The following is a 25003-nucleotide window of genomic DNA, read 5'->3' on the forward strand; positions in this document are numbered from 1 at the left end:
TGTGTGTGTGTGTGTGTGTGTGTGTGCTGTGATTGTCTTATCTACAAAGGTTCAAATTTCTAGAATTTGTTTTAAATAATAATTTGACAGTAAAATAACAGTTAATCAAAATTTAATCATTCAGTAAGCTAAATTCACGTCAAAATATCTAACCACCAGCTCCCACTAAACCGTTCAGTCACACCCAAATACGTGTCTCCATTGCTTAATTATTTTCTTAATCAGATCTTAAACCAAATAATTAACAACTAATTAGGAACATAATCTCTCCAGTTGAGCCGATTAAAGAGATGATTAAGAAAAGCGCAAGCACTGGTGGGACAAATACAGAAACAGGAGCCATTGCGGATGTTCTGGATGCTTTAGGAGGCACATGCCTTTACGTGTGTGCGGCCTAGTGCACATAAATTAATTAACTAACTAAATTATTAATTATTAATTAAATCTTGGATTAGATCTCCATTTGCGCTGCTTTTGTACTCATCTGCACCTAAAGAAGGCATGCCATGACATTAATTAATCTTTGATTAGTTTAATCTGAGATTACTTATGAATTGGTATTGTTTTTAGATCAAAGCAGAGATGAGTCCCCCCTTCAGACTCAGAAATGGTTGGGAAATGTTTGGTTGCAATTGATTCTCATGATCTAAAGCCATTATGTAAGTTGGTGGCATATTCATATGTTGCATTGATTTTTATACAAATTAATTATAACAAAATTTGTTATTATAAAGTTTTATTTAAAAATACCAATTCAGTGTATAGTTTGGGGGTATTTTAGCAATTAAAATTTGTTTTGATTATAATGATAGTATGTAGAAAGTCAAGCCCAAAGTAATGCTTACAGTGAAGCTCAATTTAAAATATAATATGGGATGAGATGTATAGAAGGTATAGTTAGGACCTACCAAAGAAGAAGGTGATGAAGTATTATTCAACAAATTATTTAAATTCAAAATTCAGTTTTAAGGAGGGGGTGATATGGTGGAGATGGAAAACTAAGTCATGTGAGAAGGGAGAGTGCTTTTTCAATAGATTATTGACCTATAAGAGGGCTTGATTATTCTATTTTTGAAAAATGTTCCTTAGGATTTTGTTTACCTAAAATCATTGATAAAAAGCTTTTGTCCTCATAATTGTAGATGTTAGTTGATGGGATTTGTTTTCTATGATACTTGGTTTCTTTTAGGATTATCACATTTACTTATTTGAACTTTCATTTACGTATTTCTATGAAAGGCCTTCCTTCATTATACTTATGGTTAATGAGCTGTTTCTTAATTTGATCAAAGTCTTTTATATTTCTAACATTTGACACCTTGCTTTGTTTGTGTGCATTTTGGGTTAATTGATTATGCTATTTTGTTTTTATGGCCCGTGCATATAAAAAAACTTCTAGGTTGATATATTACTTGAGTAATCTCTATTTAGCAAAAACATATTCTCTTATTGTTCTGAAAAAGTTTACTTATATTATTTGAGATGCGCTTTGAAATTCTTTCCTTAAATAAAGTGATTATATTCCTCTTTATTTCATTCTATTTGAGGTCTTGAAGAGTCAAGATTTTAGAAATCTAAAAATCTCAACAATTGGTATTAGAAATTGTAGCATCCTTTCGAAAAATGTCATGACCTTGCTGAAGTTTAGCATTGATAAATGTATAGGGTAAAATGATTTTAGTCTCATGTGAATCAAAATGAAGGCATTGCTTGTTCATCATGGGTTTTTTATTCCATATATAGAGAAAGACATCTGATGATGGTTGATCAAGTGAGAGCTTGAGAACTACAGTCAAAGGTACATAGTGTCATCCTTTTATCTCTCAATGATGAGGTGCTAAGGTAGATATCAAAAGATCAAGAGATGGTCCTAGATATATGAGAAAAGGTTGAATTAGTTATCTTGTAATGGTCTCTTGTAATTTGTCTCTTTTTGAAGAAGCATTTTTATATCCTTCGAATGGATTAATTGAAAGAACTCAAGAAACACATGTATGTTTTAACAAAATTATCCTATATCTTAAAAAAGAAAATTAAAATAGAAGAAGAAACCAATGAATCAACTTCGTAGTTTCTACCCAAACTTATATGAGCATGTAGTTGATACAATGTTATATGACAAGCTGATTTGATAATGACTAATGTGAAATCAATCTTGATGTTAAGCAAAAAAAAAAAAAAAACAGAAACTTCATGGTTGTAGAAACATCGAATTGCAAAAATGGCAAGTCCAACAAGAACTATCATGGGATACCAAGATCTAAATCAAAGCTATAAAAGAAATTTCTTAACTGTCATAATGAGGGAAATTTCAAAAAAGATTATCTGAATTGAATCAATTGGCATGTAAATAAATTTTTAAAAGATTTAATTGTTGCTATATTGTCAAATTTAGACTTATTTCAGTCATATGAAGTGTCTGTTGTATTAGCCAATCAATCTAGCACGAAATAAGTCATCAACTCTAAATGTACTTGCCATATGATTTCTTAGGAAAATTAGTTTCAAAGACTAAAGAATGGGAATTGTATAACAGTTTTTGTGAGATAATAAAGTTTGCAAGGCCATGGGGGAGGGCATAACTTTAGTACAAATGTTTAATGATTACATAAGAACTTTGTAAGATGTCAATTATGTTTTAAAATTTAAGATCAATCAATTTTCAGTTTGAATGTTAGATGTAGTTGATTCTCATGTTATTATTAATAGAGGACAAATTAAAGCCATCAAATGCATAATTGTTTTCATGAAAGTATTATTAGTTAGTAGCATACACATATTGGTTGGTGAAGTTATAATCAATCTTGTTATCTTTATTGCGACAAATAATATTGACAGCAACCAGGTATGGCATTTAAGGCTTAGACAAATAAGTGAGCGTGAACTGATTAGGTTTAGCAAACATAATATATTGTGTGGTGAAGAGATAAATAAGCTTGATTGTGTGCAAGTTACATTTTAGGCAAGAGTAGCATGGTCTTATTTCAAACAACAATCGATGTTAGTAAAGGCATCTTGTATTATTTAACCAGTGATCCTTAGGGGCCATCTAAGGTTGTTATAATGGGTGGATTAAGATATTTTATAAAAATTATTAATGACTTCTCTAGGTGTCTATAATTATTTTTTTTTAAATCAAGCAGTTAGGAAGTTGAAGCATTTAGGCAATAAAAAGTTATCATAGAAAATGAAGTCGGAAGAAAAGTTTAAAAATTATGTATTAATAAGGGACTAAATTTTTTCTCAAAAGTGTTATATTGCATTGATAAAGATGTTGATAGTCACATGATAGTCACTCATACACCACAACAAAATAGCTTCATTGAGAGGATGGATAAAAATTTTCTCAAAATGGTGAGAAACCTGATAAATATTGCATGTTTGATAAGATAATTTTGGGAGATAAATATTGAACATAACTAACTACCTATTGAATAGGTCTTTGTCATCTTCTTTGGATTTCAAGTCTCCAATGGAGCATTGTACAACCCTGTTATAGCAAATTGAAAGCATGTGGTTATGTTTCCTATGCGCATATTAGTTAGAATTAAGACAATATATCATAAAGGTGTAAAGAGATACATAGTATTGTGCATTTAGTAATACATGAATAAATGTAGGCAGTAAAGATGTCGCCTTTGTAGAGGCTCAATTTCCATTGTTAGCACTAATAAGAATGTTGATTTTCATAATATATGAAACAAGATGCAAATAAAGTAACTAGACAACACATTGAATGGGAAAGAAATGGCTAAACAAGAGTGATCACAAAGTAAAAATATTAATGAACAAATGAATGTTAGTAGCAAAGTTTATTGACCATATTTTCTTGCTAGATATAGAAAGATCGATACAGGATATTAGACCACCTCAAATATTTGATTTTACTAATATAATTACATATGCACTTGTTGTAATTGATTAGAAATTCGAATTAGAATGATCATCCTACCTTGAAGCTATAAATATAAAGTTTCCATTTCATTGGGTTCAAATAATGAAAAAAGAAATGAACTCTTCATACAAAGATAGTTGATAAATATAAAGCCAAATGTTATTCATTGCAACTAAATTTTTAGGATAAACGAAGATATACACTATAGCCTTAAGCCCAAAGCAAGATTTTTATTCAAGAAGGAATGTAATATAATGATTTTTTAATATTTACAAAACAAAGCTCCATTAGGTTAATGTTATTAATGATTGTCAATTTTTTTTTTATGTTTGATCAAATGGATATTAAGTTAATATTCTTAAATGGGAATCATGATGAAGTGATTTCTTTGAAGCAACCATAAGGTTTTGTCATTGATGATCTCAACAAAGTATGATGTTTAAAAAGGTATATAAATGGCTTGAAACAATCAACAAGACAATTGTATTTTTGATTTAGTGAAAGCATATATAGAATTTGTTTTGAGAGATACAAGCATGATAATTGTGTTAATCTGAAGAAGCCATTAGCTCAAATCAATATTATTTATTTTATTTTGTATGTAGATGACATGTTAATAACAAGTTGAGGAATAAAATCATTTTGTGAAAAGAATAATTATCCTTTGAATTTGAAATGATGGACATGGGATATGCTAACAAGATTTTGTGTATCCAAATCAACACAAATAAACAAGAAGACTGCTTCTTTCAATCACATGTGCATTAATTGAAAGAGGTGCTCAACAAGTTTGGTATGAATTTTAAAGCTATTTAAACTCCCTTAACTAATCATTTACAAAATGATTTCCTTCTTCAAATCACCCTAAAGGATGTTGTAAAATAAAGCTAATATAGGTAGCACAACAATATGTAATTATAGATCGCTTTTAAAATGGAACTGTAATTCATGAGTCCCAAATAATGCGCTCAAATCAAAGCCTGATCAGGTGTATGAATGTATGTAGCACATAAAGAGATGTAGATGACATATCAAAAATCGCCCCAAAAGAAGACAAAGGAGCAACATTCAAGAAATATTGCAGACTCGGATTTGACGGTGTTCAAGCTAATTGTGTCCATTTTACAGAAAAAAGAGGCATTGGTAGCGCTTAGAACCTGCTATAGAAAAAAGTTATTTTGACACTGCCGCACAAAAATGCTTTCGTAGCAGATCAATTTTTGCAGTGTTTTATCCATGACATGGTTTTATGTTTACAAAGCACTATATATAGAGAGAGAGAAAGAGAGAGAGAGAGAGAGAGAGAAATGCCTTGCTTTAAGAATGAAAAATAAGAGATTCATTAACACTGAATAAGGACATGAATGAGAAGTTCCAATACACATACAACTGTACATGAGCTTACACTGTCGATACTTTTGTTAATTACAACACTAATCACATTTTTAATCCCCATTACTATATGCTAATCCAATTAATTAAGCATCACATTAAACTGTAAATTACATTTGAATTTTAAAAAACAAATCACTATTTGCATTATGATTGCTGATTGCTGGCTACTTTGCAAAGCAACAAAGCTAAACACATGGCCAATTTTCATATTGGCCACCACCATCTCGTCGTTATTGCTAATTGTCTTTTGCTATGTTCATGATTCCTATATTGCTATTGAGACGTTACATTTTTATTGGGCAATTACATACAGATCACCCGAAACTTGCTATTTACAAATCCACCATCCTCTTTCATGATTCCTATACATACATGATAAAACCCCGAGCCTTTTTTTTTAATCAAATTCTCAATATTTTGATCGTGACATGAGTAAATACATCAGTTCAGTAGTTTAAAAAAATTACCCAAGTGTTTAATCTGTAAATATCAATGTTTTCGATGATCGGTATGTACTTATCCCATTTATACAGGATTGCCTTCAAGAGATGTTGGGTGTTACGTTCATTATGCATAAAGAGATGTATTTTATTTTTCAAAGTTAAAAAGGGTGATATTTTTTATTTGATATGAAAGATTTGGGTGATATAAATGAAAAAAAAGGTAAATGATTTGATGATGTGGAATTGGGTGTTATGTATATAAATGCCCATTTTTTCACATGAATATATGCACTTCTCCCAAATTTAGCACAAAATGATGGAAATAGGACGTGGTTGGGGGGACACTGAGGTTCACTGTCGCCCTCACTAGACTCTTCTCTGTGACTCCCACTCTGGAGTGCCCTCCTACTCTCTTCTCAAGTCTTTTATGTTGCTCAATCGACATTCCTCACTGGAATCTTGAATTTGAACTTGAATAACTGTTATTGTCGATTTATGGCATTACGATGCTATGGTACAAAACTGTGGCATTGGCTCAACGTTGTGGCTCTTAAGATCTGGCATTGTGATGTCATGCTCTCTGTCTTTTGGTTGATTGTTCTAACGCTGATAGTACTGCGACGCTTGGGACACTAGAGTTGAGCCCTTACACTCTAGTGTTGCAGCGTTGGTTAGTCAATGTTGAGGCACTGAGTTCTTTGACTTCGGGCTCCAACATTCATGTTGGGAGAACCCAACACAGCACCCAGGCACTGGGCATTGTGCTGCCGCGACTTTAACAAAATCTTTCTGAATTTTTTTTTAGCAGTATTGTTGCACAAAAACATACAAAATTATATAGAATATATATAGAAAAACTTGTAAATAAGACAATTATTTAGGATTTTTTTTTGTACATCTCAAATAAAAAAGAGGATTATGATCAAAATTTTATAAGAATGATTTTTAAATATTCTGAAACAAAATAAAATTATAAAATAAGACAAAATTTTCAGACATTTTTCCATTTTTCCCTCCTAAAAGGTGGAAAAATAGAAGTTTGCCTCCAATTTTGCATTTTAGCGCTAAGTTTCCCTCCTCTTGAATTTTTGGGAATAAAGCTGGCCTTATCAATGGGCATGATTAAAGCATAGGTGTCCAAAGTTGGCTATTTTTATAATTTTAAATCAAATAGAGTCTACTCAAATCATTATCATTTGAAAAAGGCCTCTTTAATTAATCAATACCAAAGTCAAACCCAATAGTTAGTTTTGCTTCACATCTATCATTTAACAAAAGGATAGAAAGAAAAAAGAAATATTTGATTTGAATTAAATTAATCTTATGTAAATTAGGGGTGTGAACCAACATATTAGAGCTTGAGTCACCCTCAGCTTGAGCTTAACCTTATGAGTTCGAGCCGGAAAAAAATATTTATTTAACCTAGTTTTATAATGAAATGACAAATAGAATTAGGGTTGTTAACGATTCTATGTTGAGTCGGGCTAGGATTTGCTCAAAATTTGACTCATGGCTCGTTATATTTCATTTTGTGCCAGCTCGGCTCAAAATTGATTCGAGCTCATTCTGCTCAAAATCGAAACGAGCTGGCTCAAATTGAGTTATTTGAATTTGTTTCACTTGATATAGGCTCGATCCAGCTCAAAATCGAAACAAGCTAGCTCAAATTTACTTATTTGGATATATTCCACCTCCAAATTGGCCCGTGAGCCTATATTTTTTTATTTATTTATGTGGGATAATTACATACAGGCCAACCTAAACATTGATATTTACAAATTAACCATCGAGGTTATTTTTTTGAACTATAAAACCTATGTTTTTACTCATGCTGCCATCAAATTATTGAGAATTTGATAAAAATGAAAAATGTGGGTTGGGGTTTTATCATGAATTTTGATATTTGAGTGAGAATTTGAAAAATAGATGACTAAAAAAAACTGAGTGGATCTCAAGTCAGTTCGAGCTGTTCCGCGTATGACTCAAAATCGGTTTAAAAAAAAAAGTTTGGTCCAATTTTTGTCTCATAGCTCGGCTCATTTATTTTGATCCAATCTCTATTCGAGCCAAAATTCGAATCAATTTTGGAGCGATTAACATTCCCCGAACTAAATTCACGGCCCCAAATAGAATGCGTGTTTAGGAAATAATTAATAAGAAATAACATGATATTAAAAAATAGATATCATTTTAAAAATATTTTAATAATTTAAAGAAAATTTCTTGAATTCTAATATATTTTATTTATATATTTTTATTAATTATCTATTAAAAAAACCAGCTCACGAGCCAAGGAGCCCGGTTGGGTTTGGCTTGAGCTTGACTCGTTAGTTCATCGAGGTCAATTTACGAGCCACTTATCGAGTGGAGCCCGAGCCGGCCCAACCTTATTTTATGTTGATTGAAATTAAATTTGTTCAGCCTAATTACCGATTATTTATTTATTTATTTAGATTTTATTGTTTATGCATTTTATATCGGTTTATTTATTTTTTATTTATGGGAAGATGTTAAAAAGCTAAAAATAAATTAGAAAATAGATTTCTTATGAGTTTTTTTTTAAAATACTCTTATATTCATAAGCCCTTGAATTTTATTTTATTTATTGAATTAAAATTAGTCAAATTTTATAAAAAAAACCGAGTTTTCGATGCAAAAAATTAAAATCTTTTTATTCATGTTCGATTAATTTTGAGAGAATTATAGAAAAAATATTTAGTTCGGTAAACCACACATTCTGACAATAGTGATAATATTGTCATGTCAGCATGCATTTCACGTGGACGAATCATCATCATTTATCAGATCATGACCCATTAAATCAACGAGAATAATTATAGCTCTTAGTTTTTTTTTATTTTTAAATATTTTATTTAGCTCATGATAATAAAAAAGGTCAAAGTCCTCATCCATATTTTGTTGGGGAAAGTTACTACACAATCAAGAATGAAAAAGTAATTAATTAATTCAAAAAATACAATTTTTTATGTATACATTTTTATAAAAAGCCAAAAAATATAAAATTATTTTTATAGAACTTTATTTTTGTTGTTATAAAAGAAAAAAAAATTAACAACAATGATAAATTTATACTATAAATATTGATAAGATATCAAATAATAATAGAATTTATTAAATCAATGAATTTTAAAATCATTTATGATGCCTTCTAATAATTGCATTTAATATACAACTATAAATTGTTTAATAATAATTATTTAACACCTCAGCACAATATATAGAACAGGGTCATTGTCTTATATATGTATGCCTAAAGCATGAGGAGGGCCTCTTGCATTAGCCATAATTTTTTATGAAAATGTTACCTCTATTCTAGGAGAGGCTTCTTTTATGTAACTAAAAAAATTAATAATAAATTACATACTATATAAATGTAAATTTGATATTTACATTTAAATTACCTTGGTGTATTTTTTTTTAGTTAGTAATAGTGATATTTTTGATGTGACATTAATGATTTAAGTGCTATGCATGTAAATACAAAGATTTAGGTGATAGATATGCAAATATATAAGAATTGTGTGGTGTATATGTAAAATGTCCCGCATAAGTTAATTTTTATTTAAAAAATAATCATTTGTAACTCTCTGGGGAAGAAAAAAAGAGTTTCTAAAATATCAAGAATTATCATATAATTTTAGAAGGAATGTGTATAAAAAATGTGTCGGCACGAATCTCAAGTAAATTCAACGGTTCATGAGGAAGAATGTACAACAAAGAAGGCCCCACAGATAATAGATCAAAAGGCCCCACTTATTTGATTGGATTCAGTCATCTGAGCCAAGAATGATGGACAATAAAACGATCAAGGTCCGGGCCGATCAAACTTGAACGGACACATTAGCACCCGAACTAAACCACCACGAGAATATTGAGTGAAGGTATTGACTTACCTCTCAGCAAATCCAACTTAAGGAAAAAATATGGTTCCTTGCCATCACTAGACATCCCACGGATGCCCTCGAGATTCCTCCTAGAGACCATGAATTAGTCATATAGTAGAGACTCACAATCGTCTGTGAAGAACCTCTCTCGTCAAGGAATGAACAGTCTATCGAGTTACAGTGATCCACACTCTTCTTAATAGCCTAGTATCGTTCTGTTGATAAGAATTCCTCATCTAGGGATCAATACTAGATAGTCAGACTAGCTCACCAAGCCGGTCTTGCCAGCCTCGAAGTTAATCAAATACAGTCGATCGGCTTCTCTGACTCAATCAAGTCGACCGAACCAGCATTACCAAGCCGAAATCATGACATAAGGTAATCGAGCAATAGGCTCACACAACTAAAATAGCTAAAATATCCTATAAAACCCCCATTAAAGAAGCTGCACAAAATATAATATCACATATTGTATCCTCTCTCCTATAAATAAAGAGATCATTTTAAGAGAAACGAGCAATAGACAAGACATTTTACTGTTAATCTTTTATTTCTATCTCTCTTTCTCTCTCTTTTTTTTACTCTCCAACCCTTGAGGTTTGATTCACGAACAAATCGGGATTCAACACAATCAAATCCACAATCAAAAAGTAAAAAAAAAAAAAAGGTAGGATAAATTGAGTCAAAATTTCTCCAAATTAATTAAAAAACAATATTGAAAAGCATAAGCACAAAAACTGTTGCAGGAAGCAACCAAGAAAGAAAACTCATCCAATTCCACCAAATTTGACATCACGTTAGCAGCCAACGCTAAAGATTAAGGAGAAGAGGAATCAAAGCAAAAAAAATGAGCTGAAAGGAATCCAATGAAACCTCCCCTATTTTTCTTCTCCTTTGTGGGATCATGTGGTTGTGTTGTGTTGCTCAAGTCGATGTCGCCTCCATCTCTAGTGATCGCTTTTAATATAAACCTTGCAAACATGGAACTTTGGTGCTGCCTTATAATTTTATAATTTGTAGACTATTGAGTTTGGAAATTTGCATGAGTTGTGTTGTGGTGTCTGTTTATGTAAATCATTATTTTATGTTTAGGATTGTTGTTGTTGTTGTTGTTGTTGTAGATCAACTACAAAGTTTTTTTTTTTTTTTATATAACATTATTAATATTTTTTTGGTATGATGTAGGAGTATAATTTTAGGGGTTGTTTACTTCATATTTTATTTCCTTTTAATAAATTTTTGATGGATTATAAATGTTATCATGTTGATGATATTTATTTTTACATTTTGTTTTAAATTTTGTTAATTAATCAGGGACTAAATTTCAATGATGATAATTTTAATGATGATTTTAGTTTAATTTTTAAGAGTTTGGCAGGTTAAGTTATTTTTCAAAGTTCTTAAGATTTAAGGCATTTATTAATCTCGTAAAGTTATTAACATTGATTTAGGGGTCATGTCGATAATTTTCTTTTTTTCTTCTAAGGTCATATAATAGTGCAACGAAATGCTAAGTCTACTAAATGAACCAATGAAAGGTAATATTTTTCTTACTTTGAAAATGGCGAGCTCTAATCCTCTAACCGAATGAAAGCTTTTCCCTTGATGTTATTGGGTTGTCCCAAGAAAATTTTTGTAGAAATTGTGTAGATTCCATATCATTTTGTGAGATCAATTGTTAACACCTGATTTTCAAGTTATATGCATCGATTCTTTTGAGGGTTAACTAATGCCTTTGGATCTATAATGAGTTTTAAGGTAGTTGACATATCTTGCTTGAATTGGATGAGAAATATCTAAAAATAATACTTGGTACAAGGAGTTAAGAAATAGAGTAGTTGTTGAAAAATGGTTAACAAAAAGAAATGAAACTGAAATGTTATCATCAAGCATCATAAAAGAAAGTGTTCAACTAAGATTGGCAAGAAATGAATACCTTGGAAGTCTACATTGAATGCAAAAGTGAGTTGCTGTTATGTGACACAAATAAATGTCGTTAAAAAGTTGGCATTAAAATTTGGGAAGGGAGATTTTTGGCCAATGGCCAACAAAAAAGAGATAACATTGGTTATCCATGTTAATGCTTAGGGTGTGGAATTTTTAGTTTAAGTCCCAGATCATTGAAAAAGTTGTTTTAAGTGTCAAGACAGATGTCACTTAGCGAGTAGACATAAACGAAGGAGTCCTCAAGAGGTCCATTAAGAGGGAATTAAAGGGAACAAATATAGGATAAGGAATTAAATTTCTATAATTAAAAAATATATATTTAATAATTTACAAAAAAAGGCGCCATAGGGAGTATTATTGGGTTAAGATGTTAAGATGAATGCCCTTGAAGAGTTGTCCTTAAGAAAAAGAGAAAAATTTTAAAATAACATGATATTACATTGGGACTAAGAGACTTCTTTAGAAAATACATCAATAAGATCTTAAGGAGGGCCAATTTCTTTAGAGCAGTCATTTAAAAGGAAGATATCTCGAGATAAGCTGCCAAGACAGGTGACCTTTTGGGATAAGGTACATGCAAAGCTTAGAGATGGGCTAACTTACTAGAAATGTTATCAAAAGGGGTACTTCATAGAGTAATGCACCTAAAAGAAGCTACGAAGAAGAGAAATATCTTGTGATAAGTTGTTGACAAGGAACTTAAAAGGTATAACTTTCAATGTTAAGTCATAAAAAAATGTAGACCTCCCTAGATAAACAAGATTCCAAGAGGGTTTACTTCTCATGAGAAATAATAAAGTATGAGACTTTCTTATACAATGCATCAAAAAAGCTAGCATCAAGTGATGGGTGTTAACATGAGTTGTCCAAGGGAGGTTTTTGCACGCCCCAGGGAATTATTTGGTGGATCCAGACATTTGAAAAAACACTTTTTGACAATTCCAAGTCCTGGAACTCTCCAGAAAGGCCAATAGGTCACAGGTTGGACTAGGAAATGTAGATTTTTACCTTTTCTTGAGAGATTGGAGAGGGGATTTTGAGAGAAAACTGTAAGGAAAATGTATGAGCATTGCAAGGATCAGAATAAGGCTTTGTTGGAATAATTTGCATCTCTTTTTCAAAGAGTAAAAGCTAAGTATATTGTTATTGAATGTCTTGTACTTGTTGTAAACATATATTTAGTGGATTCATTTGTGTTAAGATGATATCTTCTATGGTGTTCTTCATGATTTGTGAGTAAATTTTCTTTACCCTTCTCTTATGTTGAACAAGTGAGATTTGTAGGATGTGTATGATGCTTTTAGAATTGAACTTTAAACTTTAATGTGATGATTTTCTTTATGTGCTTTATTTACTTTTTGTACTTATCATATTAATTATTTAAATTATATGTTCACCATAAAAACTCGAGAGAGTTATGACATGAACAACTAGAAAGAACCACATTGCACTATTGAGTGAAGGAAAAGTAGTCCATAGGACAATGCAAATAAATAGGGAAATAAGCTTTGATAGTTGTAAATTAGAGACTCTAGGGTGACAGGCTAGAATCCTAACCAATTTGATCTAGGGTTTAATGAATTAAAACTATGTTAGCCAAATTGAGAGTGTAAATTAGAGATTCTAGGGTGACTGGCTAGAATCATAACCAATGTAATCTAGGGTTTAAGAAATTAATGCTAGATTAACCATACTTATATACGCACTCGACAGATGGTGAAGAAGAGGAATGCTTCTATTTGTCACTAGCCACAATAACAATTCAAAGTATTAGATCTGACAATCCACTTATGTAATCAAAAGAGAAATGTAGTTTTTGCCTCTTCAAATTTATGAAACCAATTTGTCTAGTTATGTTTAACTTTATACTTAGGGTTATATTTAGGAGTTGTTATTAGAAAAATCACCTTAATTGACATTCCAAACTAAGACTTGAACGTAGTTAACTAGAACTTAGTCTAAGGAATTTCTTACATCGCTTCTCTGTGGGATCGATAATCCATGCTTAATAGAACCCTTATATTAATGAAATGATATGTATACTTGTGTGAGAAATCCAATAGAGTAATAATACCTAATTTTAAGAACTCAATCAATTAGCTAGAGGGCAGATCAAGTTTCTAGTGCCTTTACTAGGACTACACAAAAGAGTGATACACTCTAGGGTGGATCAAGTTTCTGTTCATGAAAAATTTCAAACTTAAACGTTACTTGTTTTCAAGTAATACTACAACTGTAAAAACTGATTTGAGGTAGTATTTTTCTTCAGGATTTACTATAATTTTGCCTCAAATATTAGTTTGAAATTCAACTTTAATAGAGGCTCAATTCTTATAAAGTGTAAATCTAATAATCCTAGTTTTTTTAAAATACAATTCTTTCCTACCATAAATAGTAAAATCATTTTTCTAATGATCTCCTACAAAATACCTTAATCCTAGAATAGTCCTATCAAGAATTTCAACTAAATCTTCTAAAACATCCCCAAAATCAAAATTATAGTATCATAAAGGTAACACCACATACTACAAGTCATTTTAAAGTGATATCAATTCAATATGTTGTAAACTTAAACCACACATGTTATAATGCAAATTGAACTGAAGAAAGTCTAACTAACAATGCATGTATCAGCATATAAATAATTAACAACACCAAACATTTGTCCAAAAATATTTCAAATTTACAAACCTTGACAAATAATGTCCAGTACACCCAGTAAAAAGAAAATACATCAGCATCTCAATGACAATAGTAAAAACTAAGCATAAAGAAACACCATTTTTCATTCTAATAACACACAATCAAGCAATCACAATACACTCACCACTCAGATATATGAGATCTATTTGATCTCATTTATTTTAAAATTAAATTGATATATTAAATTTAATTTAAATTATTTTCAAAAGCGACCGACAATGGCCGCTCTTTCGTGTCACTGCCTCCACAACATACCCATTTCTTTAGGTCGCTGCCTCCATGCCCACCCTTTTGGGACACTACCTCAACGACTCACTCATTCCTTTGGGTTGCCTCCACCATGGGACGCCCATCCTTTTAGGACACTGCCTCCCTGATGTGCTTTAACATATCGGGATTTCCCGTCAGGATGATTTGATTATTTTTCAGGCTTCGTAAGTCAATGAATCTGTTACCCATGTGAGATCGTGAGAGACTCACTCTCCGCCCCATGACTTAGCGAGATATTTAAAAGTGTTAGAGCACTCTCATACGAAATAACCACCCTTTGATAGTCTTATGCTAGTTATCACTTCTAATGGAAGCAAAAGTCCCTTGATCAAGAGTATTCTTGGGCGACCCTAAGATGTAAATAATCAATTGGGATACATCCTCTTGGGAGCACTCTAAACTCCATAGCAGGAAAATACATTTGAATATCTGGTTGCGGGTAGTTTAAATATGTATTCTTTCGTGGATATTGGTCCAATGTGCTTCCACTCAATCTTGATTGGGCGGACATACTCGATCTATCTTTGTGAGGTTTATCGCACGTAGGCTCTCTACGTTTTCTTTCTTTTGTTTGTCTTCTTTGTCATTTGTTTGTCTTTTCTGGCTCCCCTCTTATCTTGATCATTCACATGATCTGGAAGAAATATTTATTCAGAGGATGTACGTATACAATGATAGACAAACATAATTCTTTTTAGAGAAAAATTGCATGGGGTTGTCACACTGGCTAGTTATTTATTTTAACTAATGCATATATGCCACAATATTAATATTAGGATGACCAATCTACTCAATACTACAATGATAAAATTTTCAACTCTGTCAAAGAAGTTGAGCTATAATCATACCTTGCAAACAATGAAATTTAATTTAGCCTTAAGATTGAATTTATGTCAATGAATCAATTAACCTAATCATTTTTGCAACTTTCAAGAAATTAATGAAAAGTTAAGTAAATAGAGGAAAGAACACAAACTTGAAGGGGAAAAAAAACATAATTTTTAGGGTTTCTGTTAACATCTCTAAGTATAGACACCCAAATTTTTTTTTTTTTTAAAAAGTCTATAATTTAAGAAAGTTGAACAAACTTCTAGAAAATAATAGAAGAGATTGAAATTTTGGGGATTGAAATGCAATTTTTTAGATTTTTTTTTTCATAATTTTACCTTTAAACCTCTAATATTATAAATAAAAAAAATTGGCCTATAAGTATTTATAATCACATATAATTATCTAAACCTAAATTAAATCACTTGCTTGTGATAAAGGCTCCATCATAATTTATTGTCCAAATAGCCTCAACACTTATTTCAAAGCAATTTGGCCCACCTCCTCCTCAATTATCATCATGATAACGAAATTTATATTAGGGCACAATTAAATATTTATTTTTATGAGATATACATGCAAGTCAAGGTCTCTATAATAATCTTTTTGGTAATATATCCTAAGTATTATTGTCTAACTATATATTTTACATTTTATTTTTTGGAAGATTTACATACATACCACTCAACTCTTATATATTTATAAACCTAACGCTTAAATTTTAATTTTTACATATATGGACTCTTATCTATATTGAAAGGTGTATTTCACTTTTTAAAAGTTAAAATGATGGTATTTTTTGTGGTATAAATATAAAAAGTAAAATTTAGGTGTTAGATTTATAAATACATATAAATTGGATGATGTTAGGTATGACTCATATACCATATAAGGGACAGATGTTGGAGCAGAGCGGAAGATTCTGTCCAAATCAAGAGAGTTTTCTTATGTGGGTTGGGGGTGCAGTACATGGGTAATTTGGTAATTACATATTGTACTCAAGGTTTCTTTTTCTGCTCTTTCTAGGGTTATAAATATGACTGTTTGTAACTCTAAGTTAATTCTATTATGTATGTTGTACTCTTTTTCTGGATTAGTGAAAAGCCGCCGCTCTGCTTCCTTGGATAGATGCATCTTTGCCGAACCTCGTAAATCTCTGCATGTTCTTCTAGATTTGTGTTGATTCCTGTTTTTCTTCGCTCTAATTTCTCAACAGATGGCGTGTATGTAAATTCCCTTTTTTTTATTAAAAAAAATAAAAAAAAAAGGATGAAAAACTGATTTCCACCACCATCATAATGAAATAGTTAATGCAAATGGTTGGGGGTCTTAAATATAATTTACGGTAAGTATTATGAAATACCTTACTACCTTTCATAGTACAAAGCTTTTTACATAGTGATTCATGTTGTTACAAAATAATTTATTGCAGGATTATGCTTTTTCTTAAGCCATGTGACGTGCATGTGACTATAATTCGAAGAGTAGGTTTTTATTTTCTTTTCTTTTTTTTTTATAATTTATTTTTACTCCATTTTCCTTTTTAAAAAATAAATTGAAGTTTACATATGTAGCACTCAATATTTATGAATTTACATATCTCACCTCTAAACTTCTATATTTACACGCATAACAACTTACCTATGCATGAAAAGGTGGATTTGACGGTTAAAATGTAATAATTAGTGCTTTGTGTGTAAATATGAAAGTTTTGGTGCGGGATAAGTAAATCCATAAGAATTAAGTGCTTCATATATGTAAACGCCCTAAAAAAGTAATGAGAGGTAAGACGGGACATAGAGAATAGAGAGGATATATATGACATTTTATGAAAAGTTGGTTTTAACAAGTTGAAGACTTTTTTGTGAGGACCACCATGTTGGATCCTTGGCTATGGTGGAGGCCCCTCATGGTTGCATTTGTAGAAATGACCTTTGAAATAGTTGTGTTTTATAAAGTGATGCTTCCACAATTCCATATTTATCCACCACCACCTCTCACTAAGTCACAATTATCAATGAAGATTTTAGCATATTTAAATCTAAATTTTGGGGCAAATGTAATTTCATGTGTAGGATATTGGATTAAGATTTAAAGGGTTATGTTAGTCCTAAATTTTCTCTTTAATATATTTTGGATCATAATGTAAAATCAAAATTTTAATGTTAAAATGTCACATGATTCCTAGAATAGGTCTAAATCCTTAAACAATGAAATAAGCTAAAATACAAGCATCATTTATGTCATAATTTCGCAGCACCACTATCTTGGTATGGACCATACAAATAAGTTTGGATGATGATTTGTGAGCTATTTTATATCTAGGCATCTTTGGTTGGTTGAAAAAGTAATGCAACAGTATTCTATCATATTTGAAATACTTTGGTGTTGTTTGGTTCACTGTAAAAATTGAACAGATGACTTCAATTTTTTTGTTTGAAGTCAATGAAAAATAATGTTTTTTTCTAAAAAAAATAAAAATTAATGTGTTGGTCGGGCAGTAAACGCCGAGCGCCAATAGACAGTAACACTGTGGTTGGCGGGAAATCGATGGTGGTGGTGGGAGCGACAGGCGCCGAAGGCAAGCAGTTGTGACTGCCATCGATAATTTACATGGACTTATGTATTTGAAATTCGGTCAATTTCACCAATAATAAATCGGTTTTTATTAGCTTATTTATTCGATCATTAGAGATTCGATAATTTAGAAAATCACCCTTGAAAGAAGTATAAGACTTTTATTTTCAATATTATCATCATTGATGAATAGTTTTAGACAAGTTATCTTGTGTACATTGTACTCAATTAATTCCAAGCAATATTTGTGTTGCATTGCATCCTAATATGTAAAATCTTTTTTTCTACCATTAAATAAATAAAACGGACATTTACATAAATACAACCTAATTCTTATTAATTTACATATCTAACTCCTAAAATTTGCTTTTTAAATTTACACCATCAAAATTTTAGTTTTTAAATGTAAAACATATATTTTCATATATAGATAATAAGACATATGTAAAAAATCAAAGTTTGCTGATTAAATATGTAAATATATGAGAAGTGAGTGGTATGTATGTGAATCTTCCAATATATAAACAAAAAAAAATCTTAATTATGAGAAAATAAATAAATAATATATATATATATATATATATATATATATATATATATTGAATATGTCTTATTATTTATCATTTACAAACCCAAGTGAAATTTTTTTATTTAAAATTCACAAGAATAACTACCATCTAAGTAAATATGAATATAAACCACAAAATATAAGAAAATTTACATAAATACCACATAATTCTTACATATTTCATATCAAAAATCTAAAATTTGATTATATTTATGACATTCTTATATTAAAAATTTATGCATAAAACTATGTTTTTTGTTGATTTGTACCAAAATTTTGATAGATATGAATGTAAATATGAAAATTAAGATATTACACATGTAAATATAATAGAATTGTGTGATATGTGCATAAAACTCCCCTAAAATATATTGCAAATCTTGGGCTTAAATTGGCATTGTTTCACCATTAAATTTTTTTTTCCTTCCTTAAATCCTCAAATTCTACCTTGCAAATTTTGTCGAACTTTCCCTTCCCACTTCCAATTCAGTCCGTAATCTACTCTTCGTGGACTATTAATACTCTCTTCCGTTTCCTCAACCAAAACCCTCATTCTCTCAGTTCAACGCTCGACAGTGTCTTCTTCTTCTACCCGCCTACCTTCTTTCTCCTCCTCACTGATTACTGATCAAAAGCTCCAATTTTTTTCCTTTATATTCGATCAAGATCCTTCCTTGAAGAAGGAGGAGGAGGAGGCGCCAGAAGAACTATAGAACCCTTCATCTATCTTCGTATATTAAGCTCCGACTTTAATTTAACAGAGATGGGCTTAAGCTATCAGTGCGCTTCCTCCATCCTGCTTTGTTCAGAGGACAACAGCAGCATCTTCGGCTTTGATGATGAAGAAGAAGAGGTTGAAAGGCATTGGTCTGATTCCCAACTTCAGCAAAAAAGCTGCGATCTTTATCGAGATTTCTTGATGGGATTTCCGTTGCCATCCGATGAGTGCGTGCTTCTGCTGCTGCAGAGACAGTTGGAGCATCAGCCTAAGGAGGACTATGCCCAGAAGCTCAAGAATGGATCTTTGGATGTTTCCATCAGAAGTGATGCCATCGATTGGATGCTAAAGGTAGTATTTTTAATCTTCTCTTTGTTTCCATAACTTTCCTCTTGATTTTATTCTTCATAGATCTTACTCTGATGGCTTTCTGTTCATGAACATTCCAACGGATTTTTCATTAATGATGTCGTTTTTGCATCAATCTGGTTTTCGTTTCATTAATAATAGGAATTTTTTGCCTGAATTCTGATTCTGTGGCTACAGGCTTCGTTTATTTTGTATCGTCATGTTACCTTTTATTACTATGTGTAAACTTGAAGCAATCTTTTCTTCTCTTTGCTGTCTTTTTCAACTTATTGGATATTCTAACACTGATTTCAGGTTCATGCCTATTACAATTTTGGACCTTTGAGTTCTTATCTTTCTGTGAATTATCTGGACCGATTTCTTTCTTCCTATGAGCTCCCTGTAAGTTCTCAAGTCTCTGGAAGTACTTACGTATTCTGATCATGGATAAGTATGCAAATGTTTTATTACACTTTCCTCATCAGTCATAGATCTGTAATTGTAGCAAGGAAAGGCATGGATGACTCAGTTGTTATCAGTAGCCTGCTTATCTCTGGCTGTTAAGGTGGAGGAGACTCAAGTCCCTCTGTTGCTTGATCTGCAGGTAAACAAAGAATACATATTTCACAAAGGAATGATTTTGTTTTGATTTTTTTTACATTTTAAACAAAAAACAATTATTTATTTCTATTTCCACTCAACCAAATCATTGGATCTAGCAAAATTCATTGTTTTCTAATTCATGGTTTCAATCTACAAGAAACCAAATGAACTCTAGTGTTATAAATTTGTTTGATCAATAGGTGAGTGAGGCCAAGTTTGTCTTTGAGGCCAAGACCATCCAAAGAATGGAGCTCTTATTATTAAGCACGCTCAAATGGAGGATGCACGCCGTGACACCTTTTTCATTTATCGACTACTTCCTTCACAAGCTCAATGGCGGGAATTCACCGTCCAAGCTCTTGTTATCGCAAGCAGTGGATCTCATCCTTAGCACCATTAGAGGTACTTCTTTAATCTTAAACTCATCATTTGATTCACGATCTATTAAATCAAAGAAAGCGAACCGAGTTTGACATTGAGTCTTTACTCAGTGATTGATTTCCTCGAGTTCAAACCTTCGGAAATCGCTGCCGCCGCTGCGCTATCAGCAATGACAGAAGCCCAAAGCTTGGATCTTGAGAAAGCGATTGTTTGTTGTTGCAATGTAGATAAAGTAAGATTGTTTCCTTACTTCATATGGGGCTATATTACAAGCAAAATGACTGTCAATTATGGCTGCAGGAGAGAGTGTTAAAATGCTATGAAGTGATGCAAGAGGAGATATTGATGAGTAGCTTAAAACTGAAGTATGGGATTCGATCGGTTCCTTCGATGCCTGAGAGCCCAATTGGAGTTCTGGATGCTGCTTGTCTGAGCTATAAGAGCGAAGAAATGGCTTCAGAATCTCGGCCGAGTTCTCGTAGCTCTTCTCCTGCTGCGAAGAGACGGAAGTTTAGCAGAGCTTTTATTTCACGATGAAGAGGAAGAGGTCTCCTAATCAGGTTTTTGTGCTATATATGGTGATTAAGTTTACTTTGAAAGTTGAGATTTTTTTTCTAAGAGGACTGGAAGATTTGACAAAAGAAGCATATGGATAAAGCTTGGAAAGATTAAATAGTATGATAATTGAGAATAAAGAGATGTAATTGGATTATTTGTTGATGTTCTGAATATAAATAGGGCTGCCACCAACTATATTATAAAGATAAATGGGGGAGGAGATGGAGTTGTATGTGTGCTAGGAGGATGATGGTGTGCATGAGTACTTGTTATTTTTGAGTTAATATATAATATATATATATATATTTTTTGAGATAAATGGGTAAGTTTTTTTTTTTTTTTTTTGGAGCAATTACATAGAGACCACCTGAAACTTGCTTTTACAAATCAACCATTTTGTTTCATCCATTTTTCACATTCTCACTCAAATGTCAAAAGTCATGGCAATACCCCAACCCATATTTTCTATTTTTATCAAATTCTCAATAGTTTGATCGTACCACAGATAAATATATTGGTTTGGTAGTTTAAAAAAATCACCAGTGCGGTTAATATGTAAATATCATTGTTTCGGGTGGTCTATATGTAATTATCCCTTTTTTCTTGATATAAACAGCAAAAACACTGACATAAATATTACTTCCTTTTTGTTGTGGGATAAGTTTGTCTTACTGATGCATTAATACTGCACTCACTAATTAATTCATATTTGAGTTAATCTTTACATCTAATTTAGTTAACAAAAATTTAAAAGTTGTTGTCAAACTTCTTAAATTAAATCTTCAGTTAGAAAATTTTCATATTGATTCTTATATCCTTTACTATACTCTTTATGTTTTATGCACTTATAGTTAAAATATTCCAAATATAAGATAATCATTCAGGAACAAGATGTATAATCCAGAATGAGATGATCATGTGATGTTACGCTCCATTAAAATAACTTTGTTTGGGTGAAATATCTAAAAGTTATTGAAGTATTTCACATTCATATCAAATATTGGGTGAGATATATAAAAAGATGAAGGGTTAGCATGAAATACTGAAAGATTTAGGTATTAATTTGCTTATTTAACAGGACATCAACTTTCACGTAATTAATTGGCAAAACATCAATTTAAATGTGAATCTATTTGGGGAATAGCATTTGACTTTATGATAATAAATTCATGCTGTGATTTTGGTGCTCATCATCCAATCATCAACTTGTTTGACTTATTTCTTAGGGTTTATGGATTTATGATGTTTGTGATATTTATTGTGTTTATTGCCTTAAATTCGCTTAAAAGTCTGCCAAAATAAATTCACATTGTGAATTTTGCACTCATTGTTTGATTGTTATCACGCCTAAATTTACTTCTAAGTCCTTCAAAATAATAATAATTATAATGATAATTAAAAGGTTATTATTGGCATTAAAAAGGAGACATTGGTAATTTGATAGAGAGTTGAGCATTGAAGTGGGTTTTGGTTTTTCAAGTTGGGTCAGTGGTGGGCTTCCTCATTTCCTTCTTGGAAGTTTGAAGTTTTTTAGATTAAGACTTTTCAGAGGTTTGTATAATTTTTAATGGATAATTATTGTCTCTAGCATTGGCCCCCAGTGATTCATTTGGATATGGAATTTCTTTGCTCAGTGGGCTCTCAATTTCTTGTCCAGCTAAGGCCCAAAAAACCATTCATTAAAGGCCTATTGGTGCATGTATGTATTTATGGAATAATATGGTTTTTATATGATTGATTTTTTTTTTAAAGCATGGAGCATTATTGATAAGTCAAGATCATTCAGCCTAACTTATCACATCCTTAAAATAGTTATTATAATACTACTAAAATTTATGATAATTTGGTTATTCACCAAATTTGTTAGATGACATTCTAATGAATAATCTAGATAATGAAATGAATAATTTATTTATTTTATGATGTAAGACTATAGGGATATTTGGTTGGGGTCTAAATTAAGCCTACTAATCTTGACAAAGGCGAGCCTTTAATTTTATCTAACTTATTTAGTTGATAAAGAAGGCTGATGTTGATCAAAGATATGTTGAGAAAATTTATTTGATTACATTTTGCTTTAGATTGACTTGTTTAGCATTGAAATTTTTATAGAGCGTGTTATCCTCAATTAATATTATTTAATCATTAACTAAAATCATCATAAATTCCTTTAAAAATATCACAATTATCTTCATAAGAACATTTTTTTATAATTAATTTTTTACTATTATAAGTAATTGAGAAATTAACTATATTGTATAATATAAACTAAAGATCTTATTAATAATATTATAATATTTTTTAAATAATTTATTGATACACCATTGAAAACTTCATCTTCTTCGAGATTTCTTATCATTTATCTTCTTTTTTGGATTAGTTAAAACTTAGACTTAGTGGACTAGAGTTGTGCATCCTAAGGCCTTAGTGGTTTTGATCAACATGAAAACCAATGAGCTTGACTATCCTATGCATATAAATTGAGTCAATCTTAAACTTATAGACAATTGATCCAAGCATGTATGCTAATTTAGTCAACCATAATAATGGGACCATAAATCAAAATGAATGACCTAAGCGACTTAAGAAATAGTTTAATAACTCTAAAACCTCAAACCCTAGTGAGCTATAGAGATTAACCTAGATTGTTCTCAAGTTTATCCTAATGAATCTCTGGACCACCAAAAGTACACTCAATCATCACGGAGACAATTTAGGTCAATACGTTCCACTCTATCTAAACTTAATCAAACTTATTCAAACTTTGTGAACTTAACATTTGGCGCACTCAGGCTCAACCTTGGGTCACTTAGTAAGGAAATTGAACCCCATGCTAGCCTAAGGTCAATTTGATCCTATTACAATCAACCCATCTAAACTAAAATTGTTATCGAGCTCTATGTGTTAAACTTATGAAACCTTTAGCTAGAGCTCAAATTACAACTCATATAAGTATGAGTTTGAGCTTAACCCAACTTAGCTCATTCGGCTCATGAGCCTATTCAATTAAATTTTGTTTGGGCATTTTACTTTGCACTATGAGTTTAACCATAACTTTTTATTCCATTGATTCCTCTATACTTATGCTTCCTCTTCTTTTTCAAAAATTGTTATATGTCTCATGAATCAAAACTCTTGGCATTAGCAAGTTTTGACATCTGTTCTTCATGGCTTCCTCTTCCTCTTCATCTTCAAACATTGTTGGTTCTATCTCCATTGTGCTGCCATCATGATTTCATCTTCTTTTCTTTTGATTTCTCATCATGGGGAAGCTTTGAACTCTCATCTGCACTGAGCTGCCATCATGACTTTCTCTTCTTTTCTCCTTCAAACCTCATTGGTCTCAACACAACTTTCCCTTATTTTTTTCATCAATTTCTCATTGTTCTTAAGCAACGTCTAACTCACTAGTCTAACATATTTGATGGATTACAATTTTGAAAATTAGATTGCATAGAATAATTCAAGTAAGCTTTAGTGATTAGAATAATTCAAGTAAGCTTTAGTGATTCTATTTAGGGTTGATGATAATTAGAATTGTTATGTGTCGGATAATTCATGGAAGTAGAGTTTCTTATAAATGGTATCATAGCATTATACCAGTTAGAAGATGAGAGCTAAGTGTCATATGAAATAAAGTGCTACACTATGTGAGCCACTTCTTGAACCCAAGATGGGAGAAAGTGCTACATGGTGAGAGCCGCCTTTAGAATTTGTAGGGGCACCTCTAGAATCATTCTACCATGTGGATGATTCTCGGTTTAGAGCATTGATGAGGAAGTTAATTACTTTAGTTGGGGAGATTGTGAAATCCCTTAATTAGAATGAAGTAGAACTCTTGAACATCAATGTGCTTTTTGGTGT

General features: G+C 31.3%; 1 protein-coding gene across 1 annotated transcript; it reads left to right on the plus strand.

Moving 5' to 3' along the window:
* The first annotated feature begins 18975 nt into the window (after positions 1 to 18975).
* LOC110025010 (cyclin-D3-1) lies at positions 18976 to 21316 on the plus strand. Its single transcript, XM_020725239.1, has 6 exons — positions 18976 to 19600; positions 19913 to 19999; positions 20103 to 20201; positions 20401 to 20602; positions 20692 to 20813; positions 20882 to 21316. The coding sequence occupies exons 1-6, from the start codon at positions 19295 to 19297 to the stop codon at positions 21116 to 21118; spliced, it is 1053 nt and encodes a 350-aa protein (XP_020580898.1). The 5' UTR covers positions 18976 to 19294; the 3' UTR covers positions 21119 to 21316.
* Positions 21317 to 25003: the final 3687 nt, after the last annotated feature.

The sequence above is a fragment of the Phalaenopsis equestris genome, unplaced genomic scaffold (genome assembly GCF_001263595.1).
Source record: "Phalaenopsis equestris unplaced genomic scaffold, ASM126359v1 Scaffold000287, whole genome shotgun sequence".
Taxonomy (NCBI): domain Eukaryota; kingdom Viridiplantae; phylum Streptophyta; class Magnoliopsida; order Asparagales; family Orchidaceae; genus Phalaenopsis; species Phalaenopsis equestris.